The sequence below is a fragment of the Procambarus clarkii genome, chromosome 14 (assembly GCF_040958095.1).
Source record: "Procambarus clarkii isolate CNS0578487 chromosome 14, FALCON_Pclarkii_2.0, whole genome shotgun sequence".
Lineage (NCBI taxonomy): Eukaryota > Metazoa > Arthropoda > Malacostraca > Decapoda > Cambaridae > Procambarus > Procambarus clarkii.
Genome location: NC_091163.1, coordinates 10,633,725 through 10,656,895, shown reverse-complemented (window position 1 = coordinate 10,656,895; position 23,171 = coordinate 10,633,725). Strand labels below are relative to the sequence as shown.

The 23,171-nt window shown below is 39.5% G+C and overlaps 1 protein-coding gene across 8 annotated transcripts in view; it reads right to left on the bottom strand.

Annotated features, from left to right (window-relative positions):
* Vps13D (vacuolar protein sorting 13D) overlaps positions 1-23,171 on the bottom strand; it is a 249,867-nt gene that overhangs the window by 219,020 nt on the left and 7,676 nt on the right. For all 8 annotated transcript variants that reach the window (XM_069324372.1, XM_069324377.1, XM_045763846.2 and 5 more), the window contains exons 5-16: positions 21,698-21,822; positions 19,885-20,002; positions 15,811-16,766; positions 14,509-14,623; positions 13,227-13,429; positions 12,748-12,897; positions 10,277-10,349; positions 9,539-9,725; positions 6,754-6,904; positions 6,357-6,439; positions 4,232-4,439; positions 490-658 (exon numbers count right to left, since the gene is read on the bottom strand). In XM_069324372.1, coding sequence (XP_069180473.1) covers positions 490-658; positions 4,232-4,439; positions 6,357-6,439; positions 6,754-6,904; positions 9,539-9,725; positions 10,277-10,349; positions 12,748-12,897; positions 13,227-13,429; positions 14,509-14,623; positions 15,811-16,766; positions 19,885-20,002; positions 21,698-21,822 — 2,538 coding nt within the window. The remainder of the gene's footprint in view (positions 1-489; positions 659-4,231; positions 4,440-6,356; positions 6,440-6,753; positions 6,905-9,538; positions 9,726-10,276; positions 10,350-12,747; positions 12,898-13,226; positions 13,430-14,508; positions 14,624-15,810; positions 16,767-19,884; positions 20,003-21,697; positions 21,823-23,171) is intronic.

Sequence of the window (23,171 nt, the reverse complement as noted above, 5' to 3'; positions counted from 1 at the left end):
GATGCAGCCTGATAGGCTGCTTCTATCTGGTGGACAGCTCAGCTGACACAGATGTTTAATGACAAAAATATCACCTGTGGATAACAACAAAATTTAACACAGCAGACAGTGACAGTAGCATATGTCCATCAAAGTCTGAAAACCCAGACTCACAACCCTGAAATCTGCAAGAAACATAATTCAAGATTTATAAGAAGGGCTTGTGGGGAAGGGGGAAGGGTCAGTACTGTAACTAGTGTCTGGACAATTAATAAGTGACGAATTATGATGCAATCGGTATTCTGAAAGAACAAGTTACATTTGAAAGAGAACACAGTGCACATTTTCATTCATCATGTTTTCCAATTGTTAAAAACTTATCAGTTCCATATTAGTAACTTACTACATTCCAATTCTTACTGTCTAATACACTTAACCAATCAATACTGTCAAGAAATAAAGTTCCAAGATAGAATATGCAAGATACCAAATACAAAAAACTGATCTCACCTCCAAAGACAATTTATCCACTGTGAACTGTACAACTAGAAGCTTTCCATCATCTGTCGGCGATGATGGTTCTTTACTAGAGTCCTTGTCAACATGGTCATCAATGGACATTAGTGTGCTGGACCGACTTGAGCTGCTTATGCTATTATTATACTCAGTAGAATCTTTCCTGTTTGACATTAATAATAAAGTTAATACAGTACATGTAATCCTAAAATAGGATTTTTTTTAGCATAGATGACAGAAAATCAATGACCTAGATCAAGAATTGGGGTGTTATAATTATGCATATATCCTATGCACGGTAGGAGTGAGTTTTTAAAAATTGGTTGAAATTTGTTTAGGGAATATTAAGAGTTAAATATGGATCATCTTCATAACTATTTAAATTGTATTTAATTTCCTCAATACAGTATAGGCATTTATTATATTTTAACATAAATGGGTAAAACAATGACTGCATTAAGAAAGAGGGAAGAGGATATATAGTCATCCTTATCAATACCCTACATTCAATACAACTTTCATGAGATGATGGAGGGGCATCAGTCTACAGAAAAATATACCATTAAATAAAATGAAATGACCTTCTCTGATTTATTAATATTCAATACATTTAATTTGTATGAAGTGCTCGGTGCAACCTGATAGCTATAACTGAAAGACTGGATAACTGACGAAACCAGGGGGCCTGATTCACGAAGCGCTTACGCAAGTACGTACAAACGTGTACATCTTTCCTCAATCTTTGACGGCTTTGGTTACATTTATTAAACAGTTTACAAGCTTGAAAATTACCCAATCAACTGTTGTTATTGTTATAAACAGCCCCCTGGTGCTTTGGAGCTCATTAACTGTTAATAATTGTAAACAAAGCCGCCAAAGATTGAGAAAAGATGTACAGGTTCGTAAGTGCTTACGTAACTGCTTCGTGAATCTGGCCCCAGGTTAGGTTGGAGGCGAGACACTTTCACACATCACTCAACACTGATAACTCTGTTTTTTAATGGATTCTCAAGGAAAAAAAAATTCATTTTCTCTCATTTCATGTTCCTATGTGTAAACAATGCAAGGAAAGTAGATAGACAACTGATGCTGACACTGCTGCCTGTCTTCCACCATTTATCACTGAAAAAATTTGCCTAGAAATTGAACAAATCATCTAAATTTATACATGTTATTTATCATTCTTATGTAAATAAGCAGTCTATTTATCCAATCTTTCACTTTACGAGATAGAGCTTAGATAGGTTTATTTAGCCATTTTTTCTATTGGCTGGTTAGTGATCTTGCAGTACTTCTGGAGGCTTTAAGGGAGTTTAGTTCCCTGGAGGCTTCCAGGTCTATTTCTCAAGCTAAAAACCAATGCACACAATAAGAGTAGGGGTTTGCCTCCAGTTCTCACCGTGTTGGCCTGGGGGACTGGTCTCCTTCATTGATGCAAGCACACATCCATGTTCAGACAATGCAGAAAGTATGAATAAAGGCAAAATGCATCTTTCTACCCAAAGTCTAAGCACTTCTGCTGTACTTTAACAAAATGGTAATGCACTGCCTCAAAAGGAAAAGTTACTTCTGGTCTTTTCTTATATGGTGGTGTAATCTGGCCTTAGCTTCTTGTCTGGCTACCTAGGGTTTAGTCCTCACAGTTGTTCATTTTCTCTGGGTGCCAAGTGTCTTAGCAAACATCCTCTCTTTGCCTCGGTCAGTTTGCTCTGGGTCGCAATCAGGTGGATCCTCCTTTAACTCAATATGTAGTAAGTTTACCCTTCCCCAAGTGGATGTTTTTCATCCACATGGTTTACAATGTATGTGACCACAGTTCCATGATCAGGATATGTTTATGGTGGACTTGTATCTTTCTTACAGTTCCAATTCTGTTACTAGTTCTGAAGAAGTTGGAGACCCTTGCAAGCTATGTGATCTCACTTGCTCTCTATAGCCAGTTTAGCATTGGTTTAAGGCCTGGTTCCGCAGGCCTCCCAGCCTAGTCTATCTGCTCCTCACGCAGAAGTCAACTGGAGGTGTTCCATGGACACCTTCAGTCTCTGACAATCTTCATGTATGGAAATTTCATGTTGTGAACATATCATAGTGTCATCACAGCATCAGTTAGAGATAGCCTGGTAGGCACTACTGCTGCATATGAATATCCAGATTTCTTTTACAGTACAGTGCTGTATTTCTGAAGACACTACTATAATGTCCTTCCTGGACATTATAGACACAACGATAATGTCCTCCTCCCAAAATGTTTATGCCAAATCCCATCATATTACAAGGGGCCATCATTATTCAGGACCGATCTCTACATGCTACTATTTATCTATGATTAATCTATCATAGATTAATTTATCTATGCTAAAGCACGTCTTAATTAATCAGATGCTTTGCAGTGGAGAAATTCACTTAACCATAGGTTCATCCTTGAGCTTACCATTTGCAGAAATTTGCTATATTCAAAACATTCTACTCTGTGATGTCCTGCTTAGACATCCAAGACTGCTTGCCTGTCAAGGAAGGCACTATGTGGCATTAGGCCAGCTGCCTTCTCCCCCCACCCCACCCCAAGTAATCATCTGCTTCTGGCATGTTTGCATTTCTTTACCATTCATTATTGGACTCTCTGGGACATGTATAATTTTTCAGGTAGTGCTCTGCAGGTCTGATGAACCTTTCTTAAGTTTTATGTCTTATTCAGTTATCGCTTTATGACAAGAGATCCTCAGAACATGAGTATGCAGGGAGGTCGTCTTGCTTTCCTACGTCATGCTGTTTACAAAGGCTGCTATGCCTTCCCCCAATTGCGAGTCACAAGTCAGGTCTGGGTGTCTGTAAGTCTGGTCTGTGTTATTCATGAAGGCCATAGTGCCGTTTGCCATCCGTGAGTCACAGTGTATGTCTGTTGTGACTGTCAGTTGTCAAAAAGGACAAGTCTTCGCATCAGGAACTATGTGACTAGTTCAGACTGAGTTACTGTGTTGTGGCATAGGTGCCTCCTGGTGGTTGGCGAGAGTTGTGACCAAAAGGTGTTAACTAATAGCTACCAGAACACTATTCAGCAGTCGTATTTGACCCAACAGAAAACTTGGAGGGGCTTTAAGTTCTCATCTAATTTCTCAATAGGGTCACTGAAAAGCTGAACTAAATTTTCTCCAGTGCTTCCTAGCACCAGAATAACCTGTAGGGCTCATTATAACTGATGCTGTGAGCCGATGTTATGTTGCAGGGCCCTCACTATGCAGATCCTGTCCTCTGGGCCCAGCTTGATTTTATCATAGGGAGCAACTAATGTTCATGCATAGATACAAGTTTTCTAAAAGAGTTCAAAGCCTATTTTTATTATAAAACTATATTACAAAATTCTCAAAAACACATTCTATTGTTCCTGATAATATAAATAATAATTGTTGTAAAAAAAAAAGACTCTACATGATGTACAGAATTACATTAGAGCGGGGTTCCAGTGTCATAATGTATCTGGTGTGTTTGCATTTTGTGTTGCTATTCAAAGCATATCATGTGTCATTTGTGTATTATTTAGGACAACTTAAATTCTCCAGGAGAGTACAGAAATGAAGGGTGAAGCTGTTAAAAATTAAACAAAATATTAAAGACTACTATTCTTATTCCAAATCCATGTTTACTAAAAGGGAGTTCAAGAAATACAAGAGGTTACCCACTTCTATGGCACCCTGTGACTCTATATACTCTTAAATTAAAAGGTAATATAGTAACTAACCTTGCTATTTCAACTGGCTGGTCATCATAAAACGTTGACACCATAGTGCGTAGAGCTTGTATTTTCTGTTCATTGACATGCAGAACCAGTCTTGGTAATGTGCCAGCTAGAGTAGCACTTGGCCACTGCTGCTGTGCATCTGGCATTACTACCACACGCCGCTCAAGTTGCAAGTTGATGCTAAACCGATCTAACACGTGCATGTGACCTTTGGGAAAAGCAAATAAAAAATCAGTTTACATACTGTATTTCACTATAACAATACTAATTTCTTGTAAAATGTAGTGTAACCCTAAAAAATCCAGACCTTAATATAATGAAAACAATAAAAGGCTGTGAACAATATTTGACGTCTCAGAACAGGGACCGGAACTTCAAATTTGTGTCAAAAACCTAGACCAACATGGCATCATTATTGCTTGCACTGCTCTAGTCACCCGTGATGATTGAGTGGGTTGCCTGGAGATGATTTTGCAGTCCAGATCATTTTACACGTCACGACAGGTGTCTGATTACATATTACATTACTAGATGGCTATGGTGATTGTCCACCACATTGGCCAAAAATCCTGAGAGCCCTAGATTCCTACTTAGGCCTTAGTAAACAGATGTATACTATGTACCTTACTTTGAGGTTACCTTGAGATGATTTCGGGGTTTAGCATTCCCATGGCCCAGACCTCTACTAGGCCTCCTCATTACTGGACTGGTCACCCAAGCTGTTGGACGCAGCTGCTCGCAGCCTGACATATGAGTCACAGTCTGGTTGATCAGGTATCCTTTTAAGGTGTTTATCAAGTTCTCTCTCTTGAACACTGTGAGGGGTCAGCCAGTTATACCCCTTATCTTGAGATTATCTTGAGATGATTTCGAGGCTTAGCGCCCACTCGGCCCGGTCCTCGACCAGGCCTCCTTTTTGTTACACACCCCTATAAAACAGCCCGTAGCAGCTGAATAATTCCCAGGTACCTATTTACTGATAGGTAACAGGGGCATCAGGATGAAAGAAACATTTTGCCCAATTGTCTCCGCCTCCACCGGGGATCAAACCCGGAACTTCAGGACTACGAATCTGAAGCGCTGTCCACCCAGCGCTTCGGATGATTACCTGTTTATGGTTACAAGATGAGAGCCACACTACATGGGGGACTCATCTTCACAGTACTCGTGGTAATTTATACTTTTAAAATGCCGATGGTTTTGGCCTTCTGCCTTCTCACTTAGCTTGTTCCAATCGAAGACTAAACCACACACCAGAAGATGAGGAGACGACGATGTTTCGCTCCGTCCTGGACCATTATCAAGGCGATTGTGAAGGGAGTGAGGGAGGCACGTGCATTAAGTAAGGCAAGAGAGAGAGGTGGAGAGGTGAGGAGGGGGGTGGGGGGGAATTCCTAGAAGAAGGTAAGAGCAAGGCGAAAGGTCCAGGATGACCGAAATGTCTTCGTCTCCTCATCTTCTGGTGTGTGGTTTAGTCTTTATATCTTCAGCCATGTTATTGTGACTCGTCGTCTTGTTCCAATTGTCTACCACTGTTTACAAAAAGAGCCCTTTCTTATATTTTTTCAGCACCTTTGTTTTCTTAGCTTGAATCTATGACCTCTTGTTCTTGAAGTAACAGATTTAAACAAATCCTCATCCTCTATTTTCTCAATTCCTGTTACTATTTTGTATACAGTACAAAGTGTAACGTCACAGTGACCTGACGTACAACGTCAGGTTTCAGAGTGAACTAACGTTCAGGGTGTAGAGTCACAGTGACCTGACGAACAAATTGTTGTTCTTTCGGTTTCTAGGTAAGACAGGTCACAAATTCTGTAACCTCTTAAATAAAGCCCGGCGAGTACACTTTGCTTAACTGAATTGGAATGATACGAGAAAAAATGAAAATACTCTTAGATAAAGTCCCGTCCTAATCATGCACTCTGACCTTGACAAAGCACTCAGGAGATTTTGTGTAAATCCTTACATAAATTTTACAAATACACAAGTGTGGGGTTTTTATCCTATGTTATTATGTCTGTAGGGAAGTCATTACCATTACTTACTAAACACCATATATGCATGAGAAAACAGAATTCAGCTGGAAACTAACAAAACAATAAATTAAACTTCACACACATACCTGTTCCTTTGACATAAGCAAACCGCCAATTATCTCGAACTTTTCCTACTAATACCTGCATATCACACAATCGAAGGTCATACCTAAAACAAAAAATCTTCTATGAGACATTAAACTTATTATATATTTGTGCTTTATTACATATATTGTATTCTCAAAGCCATTTTCAAATTGTTAATTTTCATTGTACAACACAAGCTTTAACAAAATATGTATTGTTAAAATAACATGAAAAAGCCAACCATTAGCCACTAATAAAAAATGTATTTCTTATAGAAAGATAGGAATATACCAGATGAACAGATAAATACATTCTATAAATGTCAACATAAAATTATTTTAGAATGTCTATTTACTTTAATTTTAATGTAATACTGCCGAAGAACACAGCACTTACTTGTCATACATCCTATCATGCAGTAGAGACTCAGAAATCTGTGGCTGTGATTCTGGCAGTGAAGTTTTTCTCGTAGATCCGTTCATTCCTCCATCAAGCGGCGACATAGTTTCAAGCTCGTCCGGGGTAGAACACGGAGTGGCAAATTCATCTAACAAGAAGTCAATTGAAACAGAAACTACAGTATTTCTAATATTCTATCTAAGATTTTTTTTTAAATTATTGTATAGTTTTATAGAATGTTCAATAAAAACTATATAATTAAAAGTGATTACTACATCTAGTAACCAGACAACATATTATCAGTAGTATTAATCACTACAGTATCCTTTAAAAACATTTGCCATTTTTAATGAACTGACATAGACAGTACAGTATATACTTCAATATGGTTATTGAATGCTAACGAAGAATGGCATGCTGGGGTGCACAAACTGAGAGAAGAGAGGAAGTGGCAAGAGCAATAAAATAAACAAATGGATTCAGAGGATACGAAGTGGGGGAAAGAGAAGGGGAAGGGAACTATCAGAAGAAAGCATCAAGCCATTACAACTACATGGGGGATCAGGATAAGGATTTGGGATGGGACGAGGGAAAGGAATGGTGCCCAACCACTTGGACGGTCGGAGATTGAATGCCGACCTGCATGAAGCGAGACCGTCGCTCTACCGTCCAGCCTAAGTGTTGTAGGGAGAGAGAGAGACAAGGAGAACAAAAAGTATAATGAGAGTAAAATGAGAGTAAAAGGTAAGTATTAATATTAAACAAAAAAAAAAAGACTAAACGAGGAGCCAGGATGAAAAATTAAGCACAATAATTTTGGAAAGCATTAATAATGCTATAACCTTGCCAGTGTGGGGGGTCATCACCAGTCTCATGCCTCCTTCAAAACAGTGACTGAACTGGTAAAAAGCTTTGTCGGTGTTATGCCATATACAAATGAGGAGGAACATATTGAGTGAAAGAATCATAGAGGCATTAATGTACTAGGTGTAATAGACACAGTGCACGGCAGGATAGTGCACAGAAGAATGCACAAAATTACAGTTATTCATCAGTAAAAAGCAAGGTGGGTAGCCAGATAGAAGACGGTATGTAGATTAGACACTTCTGGAAAGACAGTTTGCAGAGAAGTTATGTGAGAAAGATTGTGAGGTGTACATGTCATTTATGGAGTGAAAAAACCTATGACAAATAGAGAAAAACTTTAGTGATGAGCATGTATAAAGTTGGTAGAATACTGTTAAATGTTGTAAAAAATTACTCTGTAGGTAAAGAGTATATTAATAGTATAATGAGTAACCAATTTGATTTCAATGTAGGTGTACATCAGGGCTGTGCCCCATCATCCTGGTTACTAAATGTATACATGGTTGAGATCATAAGGTAGGTTAAAATAAGAATGCTAAAGAAAGGTGTAAAACTTATGTATAGGCTAATATACTGAACTAGTTGAGCAGATTTGACGAGTGCAGATGATAGTTATTTTTACTAAGTGAAAGGGTTATGTAGACTACTTAAAACTGTATTCATGTGTGTGAAAGAAGACTTACAAAATTTTATGTGGACATAAGTTATTGTGATGGAGAGAATGAACTTGTACCTGTGAAATAAATGTGAATGATCTGTATAAGTACATGGAATGTGTGTAATGGCTAAATAATTTATTTGTACAAAGTTAAGAGTAGGATCAGTTATAGGAGGAAAGTGGCTGATGCAATAATATCCCTCATTAGAGAAAACAAGATGGAAATAGATGCAGCCAGAGGGCTACATGACAGAGTAATACCTGCATTGTAGATTATGCAATATATAAAAAATCAAGAAAACTGTAGAAATGGATAATCTGACAAGATTGTATAGTATTAGGAGAGTATATATAGTAAGAAATTATACATCAAGCAGAGTTGTGGATATTAAAGTCAATAAACCATAAGCTTGAGGTGTGTGTGTAATAAAGGTGGTTTAGTCAGGTTGAATGGATGGTGATTGACTATTGAAGAGTGTGTATTCCAGTGAGCAAGAGGCTAAGAGGAGAGGAAGGCCGGGAGAGTGAATGGACATGGTGAGTGAATGAGTGAGGAAGCAGGGAGTGAATGTCAACAACTTGGGAGATATGCTAAGGTATAAACCTGGGTGATAACAGTCTGTAAGAAAGGAAAGAATGTATTTTTATATACACGTACAGTACACTTATTTGTAAACTGTATATCTATACAACAACAAATGAGGATCACTGTATACCTGGTCTTATGAAGTGGTGGAGTATTACTGTGGATGACTTAACTGAACGTCGTAGTGTTTATTTATCCATGATGCTATAAATTTTACAATACTGTACTGAATAACCTCCATTTACCAAATTCTCGGGTTACCCGGAAATAAGGAATATTGTAAAATCCATTTTAAACAACATTATTAATGCACAGAGCATGAGTGTCAGTCTCTCATTTGTATGGATACCATCTCATGTAAATGTTGTCCAGCATGACGACACAGACAAGGCAGCTAAAACTGCATGTGATAAGCCTGAAAATGAGTTGGATATGGGCATTTCAATCTCGTCTGTAAAAGCCGCAATATTTCTGGAAATTAATGAAGACAGAAGAGCAGTCACTGACACACAAAGACCAGGAAGCACGAGTATAAAAGGCTATAACGTGTTGAACCAAGAATTATATGTACGGGCAGCATTAAACATCCACTAGATCTGGTCAATTAATGGAGCACTGTATTGTCAGTCGTATAATGAAACAGGGTAATATGGCAACCTTCAATTACTTACCCTCTTCATCACTTGCCATATCTAGTTCATGTTTCAGATTAGAGTGGGACAAGGGTTTGGCTGAGCAGAAGATCAATTTTCCAAAGTCCAGTACAACCAATGTTGCATTTTTATCTCTAAAGTGTTCTGGAATGATGATTTGTGGAGCAGAAATGTCCAGCTTCACGTCCCAACGCTTTCTTGTCATCTATTAAGGAGATTTTTTTAAATAGTAGTGTACAGAATAATGATCTAAAAAAATCAAAATAATTGATCTATCTGCAATAATTTTTAAAAACCTAATGAAGAGGTCCTAATGAAGAATGTTATTGTTCAGCTCATATATTCCTTACAACATTCCTTTGCTCCATCATTCTCCCCATCAATATTACAAGTTATTTGGAAAACATTTTATATATATTGTGCAGAATGATTTTTTAACACTCTTTTACTGATCTTTTACTGAATGATCTTTTACTGTTTCATTACCTATTTCTTAAGACTTTTGGGAAAAATTATAGATAACTTTTTTATCATTTTATAAATAAAACAAATCAAAATAAGTTACATAATATACCAGAAAACCACTCTCAACTATTCATTTTATCAATATCAAACCTAAAAGGAATTCTCCCTGTCAGAAAAAAACTTCTCTCCTGCTCCAGGAGAGAGGAGGAGGAGGAAGCTAGACGGACGGAGTTTAATGTGTCCTAGAAGGACGGGTTAAACAGTTGTTTATCTTAATACTGGTTTACTCACCAAGTCTCCCTCCAGAATCTGGTCCCAGTTCCTTTTTAACTCTTGCTTTGTTTGTTCCTTTAGTTCTTCATATCTATAGAGATATAAATACTATATAATTACACACAGCAAAGTACAGCAATGTTCAACCATGTCATTACACATTTCCTGATAAATGAAGAAGTCTGGTGTGTATAAACAACATAAGAGGTATGTAATATCAAAATTAATGCTGCAAGATAAATTAGTTATTTAAATATACTACAGTGCACACATTTTTTATTTTAAAGATTCATAACTGTAATAAACCATAATAATGCAACCATGATTTACTGTTGAATCAGCCATTACTTGAATACTCTAGTATTAAAACCACAAAAAATACAACCACCCAAATAATGAATAATGTACCCTTAATTTGTTATAAGAACCGCTACAAGCAGGCTACAACAGTGTAATGTATTACCCAGGGCAGATGTGACAATTTTCAAAGCATTTAATTTCATTGTATTGTTGCAATTATCTTAAAAAAAAAAAAAACAGCATCGAATATAATGAAACGCCAGTTTCTGGGCAAGTCCCGTTGGCTCCCTGAAGCTATCTTACTGATCAAGTGCCATACTACTTGAGTGTCATCAGTCACAGAGATCTTTGTAAGCCTACTGGAGACCACAAGCCAGAACCTGACCCCCCCCCCCCCCACTCAGAGAGGCAAAAGGAGCAATGGCCCATGAACACTTAACATTGTAAAGTATGCTTAGGTTGCTACAACCTCGCATGTTGCAACAAACTAAATCACGCATGCAGTGCTGAAACTGCCTGCACACGAATATCAATCTCAGTGGACTGGTGTGAATTTGATTACAAGCAAGGAACACCACTCGCAGGACTCTGGGTCAAAGATGTCATCGACCCAACAGGAAGTATGGCAGAGGCAAAAGCGGTGAGTGTCACCCTGAGACAAGGGGACAGAGCAACCTTTCCACTCACACAAAGTGGGATGAGACTCGGAGGTCTCCTCCATTGGACCAAAGAGCCCCAATGGGAGCTTCCAGAGCCCTTAGTTTGAGTGCTGAGGGAAGCCCAGGCGAGGTACTGCTAACCAATTATTCCAAAGCTATCAAGCAAACAAACTAAAATCTGAACCCCTGCGACGTGTGCAAGCACGGGGATCTAGTGGAGGGCCACCAAAATCCTACAAGTGATCCTACCGACACACGAGGCAGACCCCACCAGACAAAACAAAAAACAAAAGAAAAAAAACACAAAAGCACAACATCTCCAGGTGAACAGAACCGGTCGCTATGCATATATGCATATATCAGACAGCTGCACAGTACATCGTGCCCCAGTCAGCGATGAAACTACCTCCTACCCAAGGGCAAACAGGAGTAAGAAACACCCCAGCTGAACCCCAAGGGCGGGCAATCACCGAGCAGCTACAGAGCCTCGAGGGGGTAGTTCCCCAACAGCTCAGGGAAGATGACCCTAGGCCTCAGGAGGGGCAATACTTACAGGGCACCTTGGGAAGGTGACCCCCTAGGTGCATGCAGCTCCAGTACTCTTGTGTTACTCCTGGCTTGCAAACCACCAACACAGAAGAACAACACTGCTCTGCAGCACTGCTCAAAAGGATGGAGCCAGAGTCGATGACCATCACCAAGCACAACAGCCTCTTAAATGAGGAGGAATGGCCGGCGTGGAGGTCTGGGATCCTCCCTTCCCCCTCCTGGAGTGGGAGAGTTGTGTAGACAGCCGTGCGGCGGTTGTGGTGACATCATACTTGTTTGCGTGTTTTCTATTGGGGAGTTCTGCTTGTTAGTCCAGCTTTCAGTTTGCAATTTTTGACTAGCTGTGGTCTGTTTTGGAATTCCTACCTTTCTGTGTGCCTGACCTGGTAGGTAGCAGACAGACTGCTTCCAATTACAAAGGGGTGTCTATAAGCCATTGATCCTCATGCCTCATCTGAGGGGGGCCAGGTTCTGGCTCTGGTCCCCAGTAGGCCTACAACTTAATCAACTGACTGTTGCCATGGTCTAAAACATGTATATGCACATCAGCCCGGTATAGCTCCGGGGAGCCGAAGGGGCTCTCCACAGAAATAAGGAATACTGTACATAAACTGCAAAATTACTTAAGAAAACTGCTTTGAACTCTGACTACCGGAATTATACCTAAGCTTCAGGGCATGATTATAGAAATTTTTGGACTTGCACTTATTCACTTCCATAATATCACTGAAAGTCTTCCCTTTCCCTGATATCATTTAAAATTCTTCTAGTATCTGAAGCCAGCAGATTACACTTCTCAACAATAATAACAAATTTCCTTGCACTATCGTACCTTACAAAATCCTGAAATTTCCAGTCAATATCCTCTTCACATGTCACAATGCACACAATGGATTTTGGAGAACAAAAATCAAGTTAAGGTTATCCTTCTGGAAAATAAAAATAAATATTGAAACATGGAACTGCACATTTTTGTCTCACCTCTTCCTGGCAGCTGAAGTGAGTGCAGTCATATGAGGCACATATCCAACATCATCCCTCTTGTGATAAGGAGTCGTAAAGAAGGCTTTAATTGCTTCTAGCGCAGAAGGATTATAAACCATGTCCAAAGCTGATGAGCTGACAATCAGCCTGCAAAGACCACTCAAATTCTTGATTGGAATAAGATGACAGGCTTTGATGCCCAATATATGAAAAATGTTTATTTATCTTTCTTTGCTATAGCCAAACTCTTATACAAATTATCTAACTATATTTGCATATCAGTATGTGTAATACAGGTTATTAAAATGTGCAAAATAAATTTATCCTGCAAGTCAGACAATATCACATACAATACAGACATTGCATGTTACTTTTTTTTTGCTCCATTTTCCCTCTTTATGATGTTGGCTGCTGTCCTATGATTGCAACTTAGGGCTAACTCCATTAGCAAGTGAAAAATAAACGACTGTACTTACTTGTGGTCAGCTTTGGAATTAAATGGCCGACACTCGTACATGAGGGAGAAGAGGGGACCTTCCACTTTGGTTTGCACTGGAGACATGATATTTGTTAGCTTGGCATACATTGTGGACGTTCTTGACATACTGGTAGTCAGTGTCGATCCTGATGCCCGATTTTGAGGAGATACCAATAAAGGAAATGCAGACTCTTCAGTAACCTAAAAGGAAAAGTATTGTAATTCTAGACAGCTTTTTTTTTAAATGTTTAGGCAATCTTATTAGTATGGTGTGACAGGTTAAGTTTAAGCAAAATACTTCTGAAAGATAACAGTCTTCTGCAAATGTGGAAATTACAATTCCTGTCTGCGTCAACAAATGATATTTAAATTTAACGTTAAAATATTCTTTGAGGAGGTAATCTCAGGAGTTAGTCAGCTTGTTGTGGAATTGCATCCTTATCTTGAGGTTATCTTGAGATGATTTCGGGGCTTCAGTGTCCCCACGGCCCGGTCCTCGACCAGGCCTCCACCCCCCAGGAAGCAGCCCGTGACAGCTGACTAACACCCAGGTACCCAGGCTCGAGGTAAACCCAAGGCTGAATTACTGACCCCACCCAGGGAGCCGGTCGGCCGAGCAGACAGCACGCTGGACTTGTGATCCTGTGGTCCTGGGTTCGATCCCAGGTGCCGGTGAGAAACAATGGGCAGAGTTTCTTTCACCCTATGCCCCTGTTACCTAGCAGTAAATAGGTACCTGGGAGTTAGACTGCTGTTATGGAGCTGCTTCCTGGGGGGGAGGAAATGTTAGTAGTTAGTAACAGTTGATTGACAGTTGAGAGGCGGGACGAAAGAGCAAACCTCAACCCCCCACAAGCACAACTAGGTGAATACTAGGTGAATACATCCCTAGGAAGAAGTGTGTGTAGCAACTGTCTAACTCCCAGGCACGTATTTGCTGTTAGGTGAACAGCGACATCACATGAAAGAAACTCTGCCCATTTGTTTCTGCCTCAGCCGGGAATCAAACCCCGGCCCTTAGGAATACAACCCCAGAGATCTGTCCACCTGGCTGTGAGGACCCTGTGTGTGCTCGTGTGCTCGTGCAGAAATGCTGAAAAATAGAACATCAAACACAGCCTACACACCCAAAAAGGTAGAAAACATAGGAAAGAAAATTAATAGTTGAGGTACCGGGTATGCAGTGGGGAGTCACTGACTGGTAAGCTAATCATTCTGAGTTTAAATCTTCACTGAAGGAAAAGTTCCAGAAACTAATTTATGAATCAGTGTTACTTTACCTTGTCCCTTAAACTCAAGGAGCCCAGTTCAAGGTCAAACTTGTAAGACTTGCTTCTTGGTCGAGACTCTAAGGCCATTTTAACATCTGCAAATTCCAGTTCAAACAATGCAATTCTGCAAGAAAGACCTTATTAAATATTTTATACTTTTTCACATATTTGTGTACATAATGGCAGTAATATTTTGTATACTGCAATTAAAAGAAAGAAATATGACAAAGTGAAATTATGATGATGAGCAGAGCAAAGTAAGGACAGCTTTATCAACTTTTACATCTAAACCAGAAACCAATCTTAAACTCTTTAAAACTGAACAAACTAAAGTGTGAAATATTTAGGCACAACTGGATTACTTAACACACTGCACCATTCTTAAATTTTAGAATAATAATCTGTTCAAAGAACAGCTGAAAATGCATTCAAATGTACAGTGATTATATTGCTATACCAAATTTAATTTTTGCCATAGGCAATCATGTTTGTCAATTAATCTCTCTCATAAGAAGATGGTAACACTCACCAGCACCTCATCTCTCTCAAGTGTATTTAACACATACATAGAGTAGGTTAGAGGAACAGCTTCTTCATTGTCACTCTACTACAACATTATTCATTGCATTTAATGTAATGACATGTCAAGACATCATTACCTTTATTCATTCTCACCGCATCTTCAACAAATTGCTTTTTCATATGGTTGCTATTACTTCTACACTCACAGGGAGACATGCCCCACTCATACCATGCATACATACATTGTTATTACCTCATTCCCCACTTTCATGGAAAACATCAGCCTCAAGAAAATAATAAATAATAAAACACATCACTCGTCCCCTCATTATACCAATTACTCATATATACCATCATGGATAACAAACACAACACCACTCCAGCAGTAAACCACCACTTTTAAGACATGGTGAATAATGCTCCTAGTGAATTGGCATGTACATTACAGTACATACAAACACATTTACTCTCAGATTACAAAAAACCTCCACCCATTTATGTACTTCACCATACACTGTGATGTTCACACACTGCTTCCTCACACAATTGCTCATCTAGTCCACCACATTCTTTTCAACCCTCTTCCTCCTCCTCCTCCTCCTACCTTCAAATATTTTCTCTTCAAAAGTCTACCATCATCCATTCATTCCCTGTTGTACCAGTGTCAATACAACATCCTGCCTGACTGCATGATCCAGTCAACAACAAAAAGGGATCTAAGATGATAAAGCTAAATATTTTACTCCTATGGTATTGTACTGTAATAGAATAATGTACTTAATTACTCACTTTGGTTCCTTTTCCTCCATGTTGGTGCCTGGCACCAGTGATGTGGTGGATGAAAGGGTAAATGTGCTTTGCTTCAGTGCAAAGCTCAGCTGACAAAATACTGCATCTCTCTTCATGAAAGTATTGTTTTCAACAGTGTCAGAAAGCACGTATAAAATTTCTTCCTCCAGGGAACCCGAAGGCTGTTTTTCTAACTCCTGATTGTCATCAGACTCGGGGATGGATTGCACTTCATGTTCCATGGGAATGTTAGGCCTTTGGAGAATATCTTGTTGTGGTGAAGGGGCTGAGCTTGCACTTGGAGCATACCAGCCACCCCAAGCTGGAAACCAACGCTGGAGAATCCCCTCACCACTGTGTATTGGAGATGTCTCTTCAGGGACAGTGGGAGTGGTATAGGATTTTGTCTCTCGTAATAATTCAAGTTCTTTCCCAACTCTTTCCATGGCAATCTCTCGCAGAGAACGAAGCTCATTAAAGTTTAATTCCTGTTCAACCTGTAGTTTGTGTGCTTTGCACTCAGTTGACACTGTAGCAGGATTCCTAAGGTGTTCACTATAAACTTGCACATATTTAACAATATCTCTGGCTCTTTGTTGTGCCATGGGCCAGTTCCTACCTATGTATTTTTTGTTTATTCTATCTAAATGGCACTGAATAGGATACTGCCACCATTCATGAGGATTATCTTTAACTAAGCAGCATGGCCTCCATTTTCGATAATGACGAGCTTTCTCCAATCTGTCATATTCTTTATTCCATTTGACCACTTGCCGATACTGAGATTCACTCAGACCGAGGGGAAACTTTTCCAGCTTAAGGTCACATGTCATTCGAGGGTTTGAACGAGATCTGAGTGGCGCTTCACTCAAATTTCGTTTGACGCAAGCTGTGGCACTGACAGGTTGCAATAAATACTCATGATCACGCTTTTCGATGGCAGAAAACATCAGTGCCTGTCGAGGAAAACATTTACATATTATTATTTCTTAAAAAATTAATAGGCAATTAATGGCAATAACTGACCCTACAGTTTAATTTTCAAGCTATAGTAATTAGATGCTTTAGTTCAAACTTGCACACGTTTGGTTATTATTCTAGAAAAAAAATTTAAAGTTAATGAACAACTACAATTATTAAGATAATGAAGCCATGTTTAACTACATAACTTGGTAGTGAAACAGTTGGTCACCCAACATGTTTCAGATTTGACAAGACACAGAGGCAGCCTTTGGTCACCCAATAAAGAAATACTTTAGAATGCCCAGTACCATTTGCTGTCTCCACCTATATTTTATACAGTATATCTATACAGTATGTTTGATGCACAATTCCCTCAAGGAACTTTTATCTGAAGGGTGGTCATGACAGGAAAGCATTCAGACAGCTATCTTGAGGTTATCTCAAGATGATTTTGGGGCTTAGCGTCCCAGTGGCCCGGCCCTCGACTGGGCCTACTGTTCGTTACACACCCCAAGGAAGCAACCTGTAGTAACTGGCTAACTCCCAGGTACCTATTTACTGCTAGGTGAACGAGAGCATCAGGGTGAAAGAAACTCTGCCCATTTGTTTCCGCTTCCAATGGGGGTTCGAACCCACAACCTTAGGACTACGAATCTTGAGCGCTGTCCACTCAGCCATCAGGCCCCCCCTTGATGACTGGTTCATGTTCAGCTCACTTGAACATTCTTTTAGTTCCCATGGCATATTTCCTCTGTTCCTTAACTTTACCTCTACACAATGCTGGTTATCCACCAGTCTTTCTGTTTATAAATTTCACCCCTTACAGTTCACCTCTTTTGTATCCTCCTGTAATCCTATCAGCCATCATTCTCTCCACATGTCCCAATAACTGATAAGGACACATTATGAAATAACAAGAACACTATGTATTTATGAGAGAATACTGAAACAATCGATGGGTTTGAACCTACATTCCTGGGTTTCCCAGGCATGTACAGTTGCATGCCTGCTCATTATCTCAATGAACTAAATGAAGCATAATGAACCAAAAGTATCTCAACCAGAAGTACTTTCTAACTTAAGAGTTGAAACTTCCCTAACACCTCCCATATATTTTTCATTGTTATATTCAAATCAAATCAAATCAAAACCAAATGTTTATTCAGGTAAAAGTACATACATACAAGATGAGTTACAATCATAATGTTGGATTTCTAGAAAGAGCTAGTACATACAATGCCTAAAGCCACTAATACGCACAGCGTTTCGGACAACATTATTTATTCCTGCTCAATCATTGTCACCACAGATTTCGTAGACTATGGAAGAGATAGTCACAGATGACTGGTGTGTTGCATTTGGCGTAAGCTCTGGGAAGCCACCACTGAGGCCTTAAGAAAGGAAGATTTCATTATTCTTGGTGCTTTTTTATTTACAGCTCTAACATGGAAAAGAAATAATCTTTTCATATTTACCATTAATTACTCTAGCATTCATAATGGTCACCAACTTTTTAACAGGAAAAAGGGACAGTATCTCCAAATAAATTAGACCTATTGGAAATACCTAGGATGAATATCCCATGAATATTCCATAGATGAATAAATGAATATTTGATTCCACTCACACTGCTCCAAACATTTTATCAGAAGTATAAAGAATGAGAGCCAGGGTTTAATGTTTACAACTCTGAGCAATGAAATTTACCAATAGGCTATGATCTCATATTTTTCTTTTTTTTTTACGATATGGAGAAAATCATCATATTCATTTATGTGGTAATAGTGATAAATTTAACTAAAACTTTATACAAGGTTTAATAAATAAACAAACTGGAGAAACCTGGTTATGTACTCACCTAGTTGTACTCGCCTAGTTATGCTTGCAGGGGTTGAGCTTCAGCTCTTTGGTCCCGCCTCTCAACAGTCAATCAACTGGTGTACAGAGTCCTGAGCCTATTGGGCACTATCATATCTACATCTGAAACTGTGTATGGAGTCAGCCTCCACCACATCATTGCCTAGTGTATTCCATCTGTTAACCCCCTCTGACACGGATAAAGTTCCTTCTAATATCCCTGTGGCTCATTTGGGTACTCAGTTTCCACCTGTGTTCCATTGTGTATGTACCACCTGTATTAAGTAAGCTTTTTTTTTAAAATCTGTCAATTCCTCTGAGAATTTTGTATGTGGTGATCATGTCTCCCCTAATTCTTCCGTCTTTCAGTAATGTAAGGTTTAGATCCCATAGGCTCTTCTCGTAGATCATACCCCTCAGCTTAGGTATTAGTCTAATGGCATACCTCCGAATCTCCAATTTGATCTTGGGCTTGACAAGATATGGACTCCACATTGGAACTGCATACTCCAGGATTGGTCCAACATATGTGGTATATAAGGTCCTAAATGATTCCTTACACATGTTTCTAAAGGCAGTTCTTATGTTTGTTAGCCTAGCATATGTCATTGATTATCCTCCTTATGTGGAGGTTCAGGGGACAGGTCTGGTTTGGTATGAACTCCCAGGTCTATCTCTCCCCCCCCCCCCCCCCCCCCCGATTCTTGAAGGATTTCATCTCCCAAATGGTACCAAGGGGCTAGCGAGAAATAAAGTAGTTGGATCTGATGGAGTTTGACCTTGAGTTATCCATCCAGCCACAACTCAAGACAGTAATTGATACAACAATCCTTAGGCCTAAATAGGTACTCAGACTGGATATTTTCTTTGGTTCATTTAACGAACAAATATTGTGATGTATTATCATGTATAAAATTAATATTTTTCCATTATAAAATTAAGACAACTTGTACAATTGTGAGCAGGTTCAAGCTGATGGAACAGTGCGACAGTGTATATGTAATGTACTGTACACTAGAATCAACCTATATCTTTATCTTATAATCTGTCTTATGTCCATTTTCTTGTGTAATGTTGCACCACATTTATTCAACAATTGTACCAACTTTCCATGACATACATAGTAAGATACTGAACCTAATTTTCTTAAAAACTGAAAATATTATTATTAATAAATTTCATTATATACAGTAATTCTACACCTCCAGTAATGCCAAATAAAATGCAATACACAGATTTTTTTTAGGTTCTTACCGCTAATTCCCCAAAGGACTTGCCACTGTAGACTTCAGTGGTGGTATCCCAGTACAGCCCCATGTTAGTCAACTCCAGTAGCTTGTAGGCCATCTTTGAGTCTCCACCATACACAAACCTAAGAAAAAAAATTACGTAAGTAATTCATTCGTAACACAGAAACCAAGTACAGTATTGTACTAAGACACAGTAACTTCAGTCCTCTTGAAGAAAATTGCAAAGATTATAAAAAATCCAGCGTTGAATGTAATGAAAAGCCATTTTCTGGGTGAGTCCCGGAGGCTCCCTGGAGCTATCTAGGCTGATAAGGATACCCTAACTTTTGGCATCAGTCAATGTGGATGGAGGTCTAGGCCTACCGGGGACCACAGCCAGAACCTGGCCCCTTCAGAGAGGCACGAGGACCAATGGCCTATAGAAATGCACATGTGATTTTTGGAGAATTCTATATCTGCCATTGATCGGGACAGGCACCCAGAATGGTAAGCGCCCCAAAACAAACCCCTATTCTGGTGAAAACGACAAAAATAGACAAACGAGTGGACAGAACTCCCAAAATGAAAATGCGCAAACAAGCATGACGTCACACAGAGCCGCACCGCACATCTGCGCAGCTCCCCCCCCTCCCCGGGAAGGGGAAGGAGAAGGGGAACCCCAGACCCCGAGCCGGCGATCTACACCCCAGTTCTGAGGCTGCATATCAAAATACGTGAAAAACCACTGACCGGAGGGAGGAAGGGTTGCCAGGGAGCCTCCGGGACTCACCCAGAAAATGGCATTTCATTACATCAAACGCTGATTTTCTGGGGGAGCTCCTACGGCTACCCGGAGCTACTTCACCAAAGACGAAAGATAGGGGACATACCCGGGAGGCGGTCGGTGCTCACACCTCAACTCGAAGTCGAGACAACTGGCTGCAACCGCCAACCCAAGATGATGCAGGCCCAATGAGGCCCAGGAACAGTCATGAGGAAACATGCAGCCATGATCCTGTTCGACCGCGAAAAAACCCCGTGCCCGAATGTCAACCCAAGACATGTTACCAAAGGCAGCAGCAAAAGCATAAAACTTACGAACGTCATGGGCACGGGGAAAGACCGCTGGCGGGCTAGACTTAAAAACCCTGCAGATGACCAGAGAGACCCGTACCCGCGAACAGGGAAGAAGGGAAACCGGATGAACCCACGGCACGTCCTCGAACGCACAAGCCATGGCGTGCAAAGAACGGCGGAGGGCCACAATCGGACACAACACATGATGCACCTCGGCCTGACCAACCAAGCATCAACAACCCAAGGACCCCTCCAGAAAGCAGCAGACACATTCTTCGCTAGAAAGAAGGAGACGGCTGCAACCGAACACTACAACCAAAAGAGCAGAAAACCCCTGCGCCGTAAAACCACTCGGCGCCCATAATTTGCTAAACTTCTCAGCGCCATCACAGCTAAAGTATGTCACATAAAAAAAAAAATTTAGTTTCCCGTGATCAGAGATTGCACTTTAACAATACTGTATAAGAAAATAAAGTAATTTTGTGCAAAGAATTTATTTTTGGCACACTACAGGAATGTCATATTTTAAGGCTGAACAGCATGTTGGTTAACCACAGCACCCCTACAACTTCAATAATGAAAATTATCGAGACCAATATTCCTTCTACTTAATTAACTTACCAACGCTACTCTATACAGTATTTTAGGAAATATTTTCTTCACATGCAAATTAATCTGTGTGACAATTTAAATTATTGTATGCTCATTATGGTATTGTACACACTACTGGACCAAGGACAAAATGTCATTCCAGGTCTTACCTAGGGATCCAATGGTCATCAGAGCTCTGGAGAGCAAGAGAATCAATTGTAAGTCCATAGGCAAACACCTGTCCTGGAATACTTCGGTCATCTTCGTACCTCAGATGAACATCACGTATTTTCAGCTGAAAATACAGTAAGATTAAATTACTGATCTTAAAATATGAGCAGTCATATTCAGAAAGTGGCTGTACATTTATAATTAACTTAGTCTAAACAAATATGCATTTGACTCATTTATAATAATTATATATTTAGTGTATAATAAAAATGGCAATGCTCATTATGCCATGATGATAATAAATACACAAGAAAGATAATGCAAAGAACAGTAACTTACTAAAGATAATGCAAACAATAGTAACTTACAATTCTAACTTCATTAATAGATATTGTGCATTATAAAAAAGAACATAACTGAACATCATCTGCCTTTTTCGATAAGCTATAACATTTATTCTGATTCTGAAACTAAGATATAAAATGAAAACACATTGTTTACAGTTAGAAGTATGACATGCATATTAGCAAAGAAGGAAACTCAATAAGATGCAGTACATGAAATATGAAAATGAGACTTGCATTGACTAAATATAACACAGATTTATATAAATCTGCACAGCCTCTGAACTCATCATCAAATGATTCAGAGGCTAGCTAGATCAAACTCTTTGAGCACAAGAGCTCATTTGGCAAGGATCAGTTTTCAATAGGTCTTAAATTGCATGTCAACAAGCCATTTCTTTGGGACAGTAATTCCTTAATAATGTCAAATATTCAACTGAGGGTATCCCTGTGGACCTTCTTGCTTTATTCTGTCCCTTGCTTTATTCCGTCCTGTAGACCAACTACACCATTATGCAAATCACTTATTCATATGTCTTATAATATGATTCACTTTATGGTTCATGTAGACTGGGACAGGAAGCCTGTTACAATCATCCAGGTCTCTTCTTGGCCAACTACTTATAACCTTCACCAGGTAGTACCCTCAACAGGTGCCTAAATTATAAGTACCTATTCACCGTTAGGTGAACAGAGGCATCAAGTTAAATGAAACATGTTCAACCATCTCTGTCCCACCCAGAAATCTAACACTGGATCCTTGATCGAGAGCTATGCATGTAGACCACTATGCTTCGAGTGGTTAGTGATAAACAAATGCCTGAAAAAATAATTGACTGTTTACTGGACATTTGACTCCCTTCAAACAAGAGTTTTGTCTTGTACTTGTACACAGTTTGGCTTATCAAGGTCAGCATTTCACAGGTACCATAGTTCACAACCATGCAAACTGAGAACATTGACTGTTCATAGCTTTACTTGGAGCCAGGAGTCAAGATGACTCAAATCACTAACATTTGTTCTGACTTTCAAGTCAATGAGTGCATCAGAAAAATCTACTATCAGGCTCTTTGAGGATATATCACGACTACAATGCTTTTCATATGTTTCACTAGAATCTCTCTGCCTA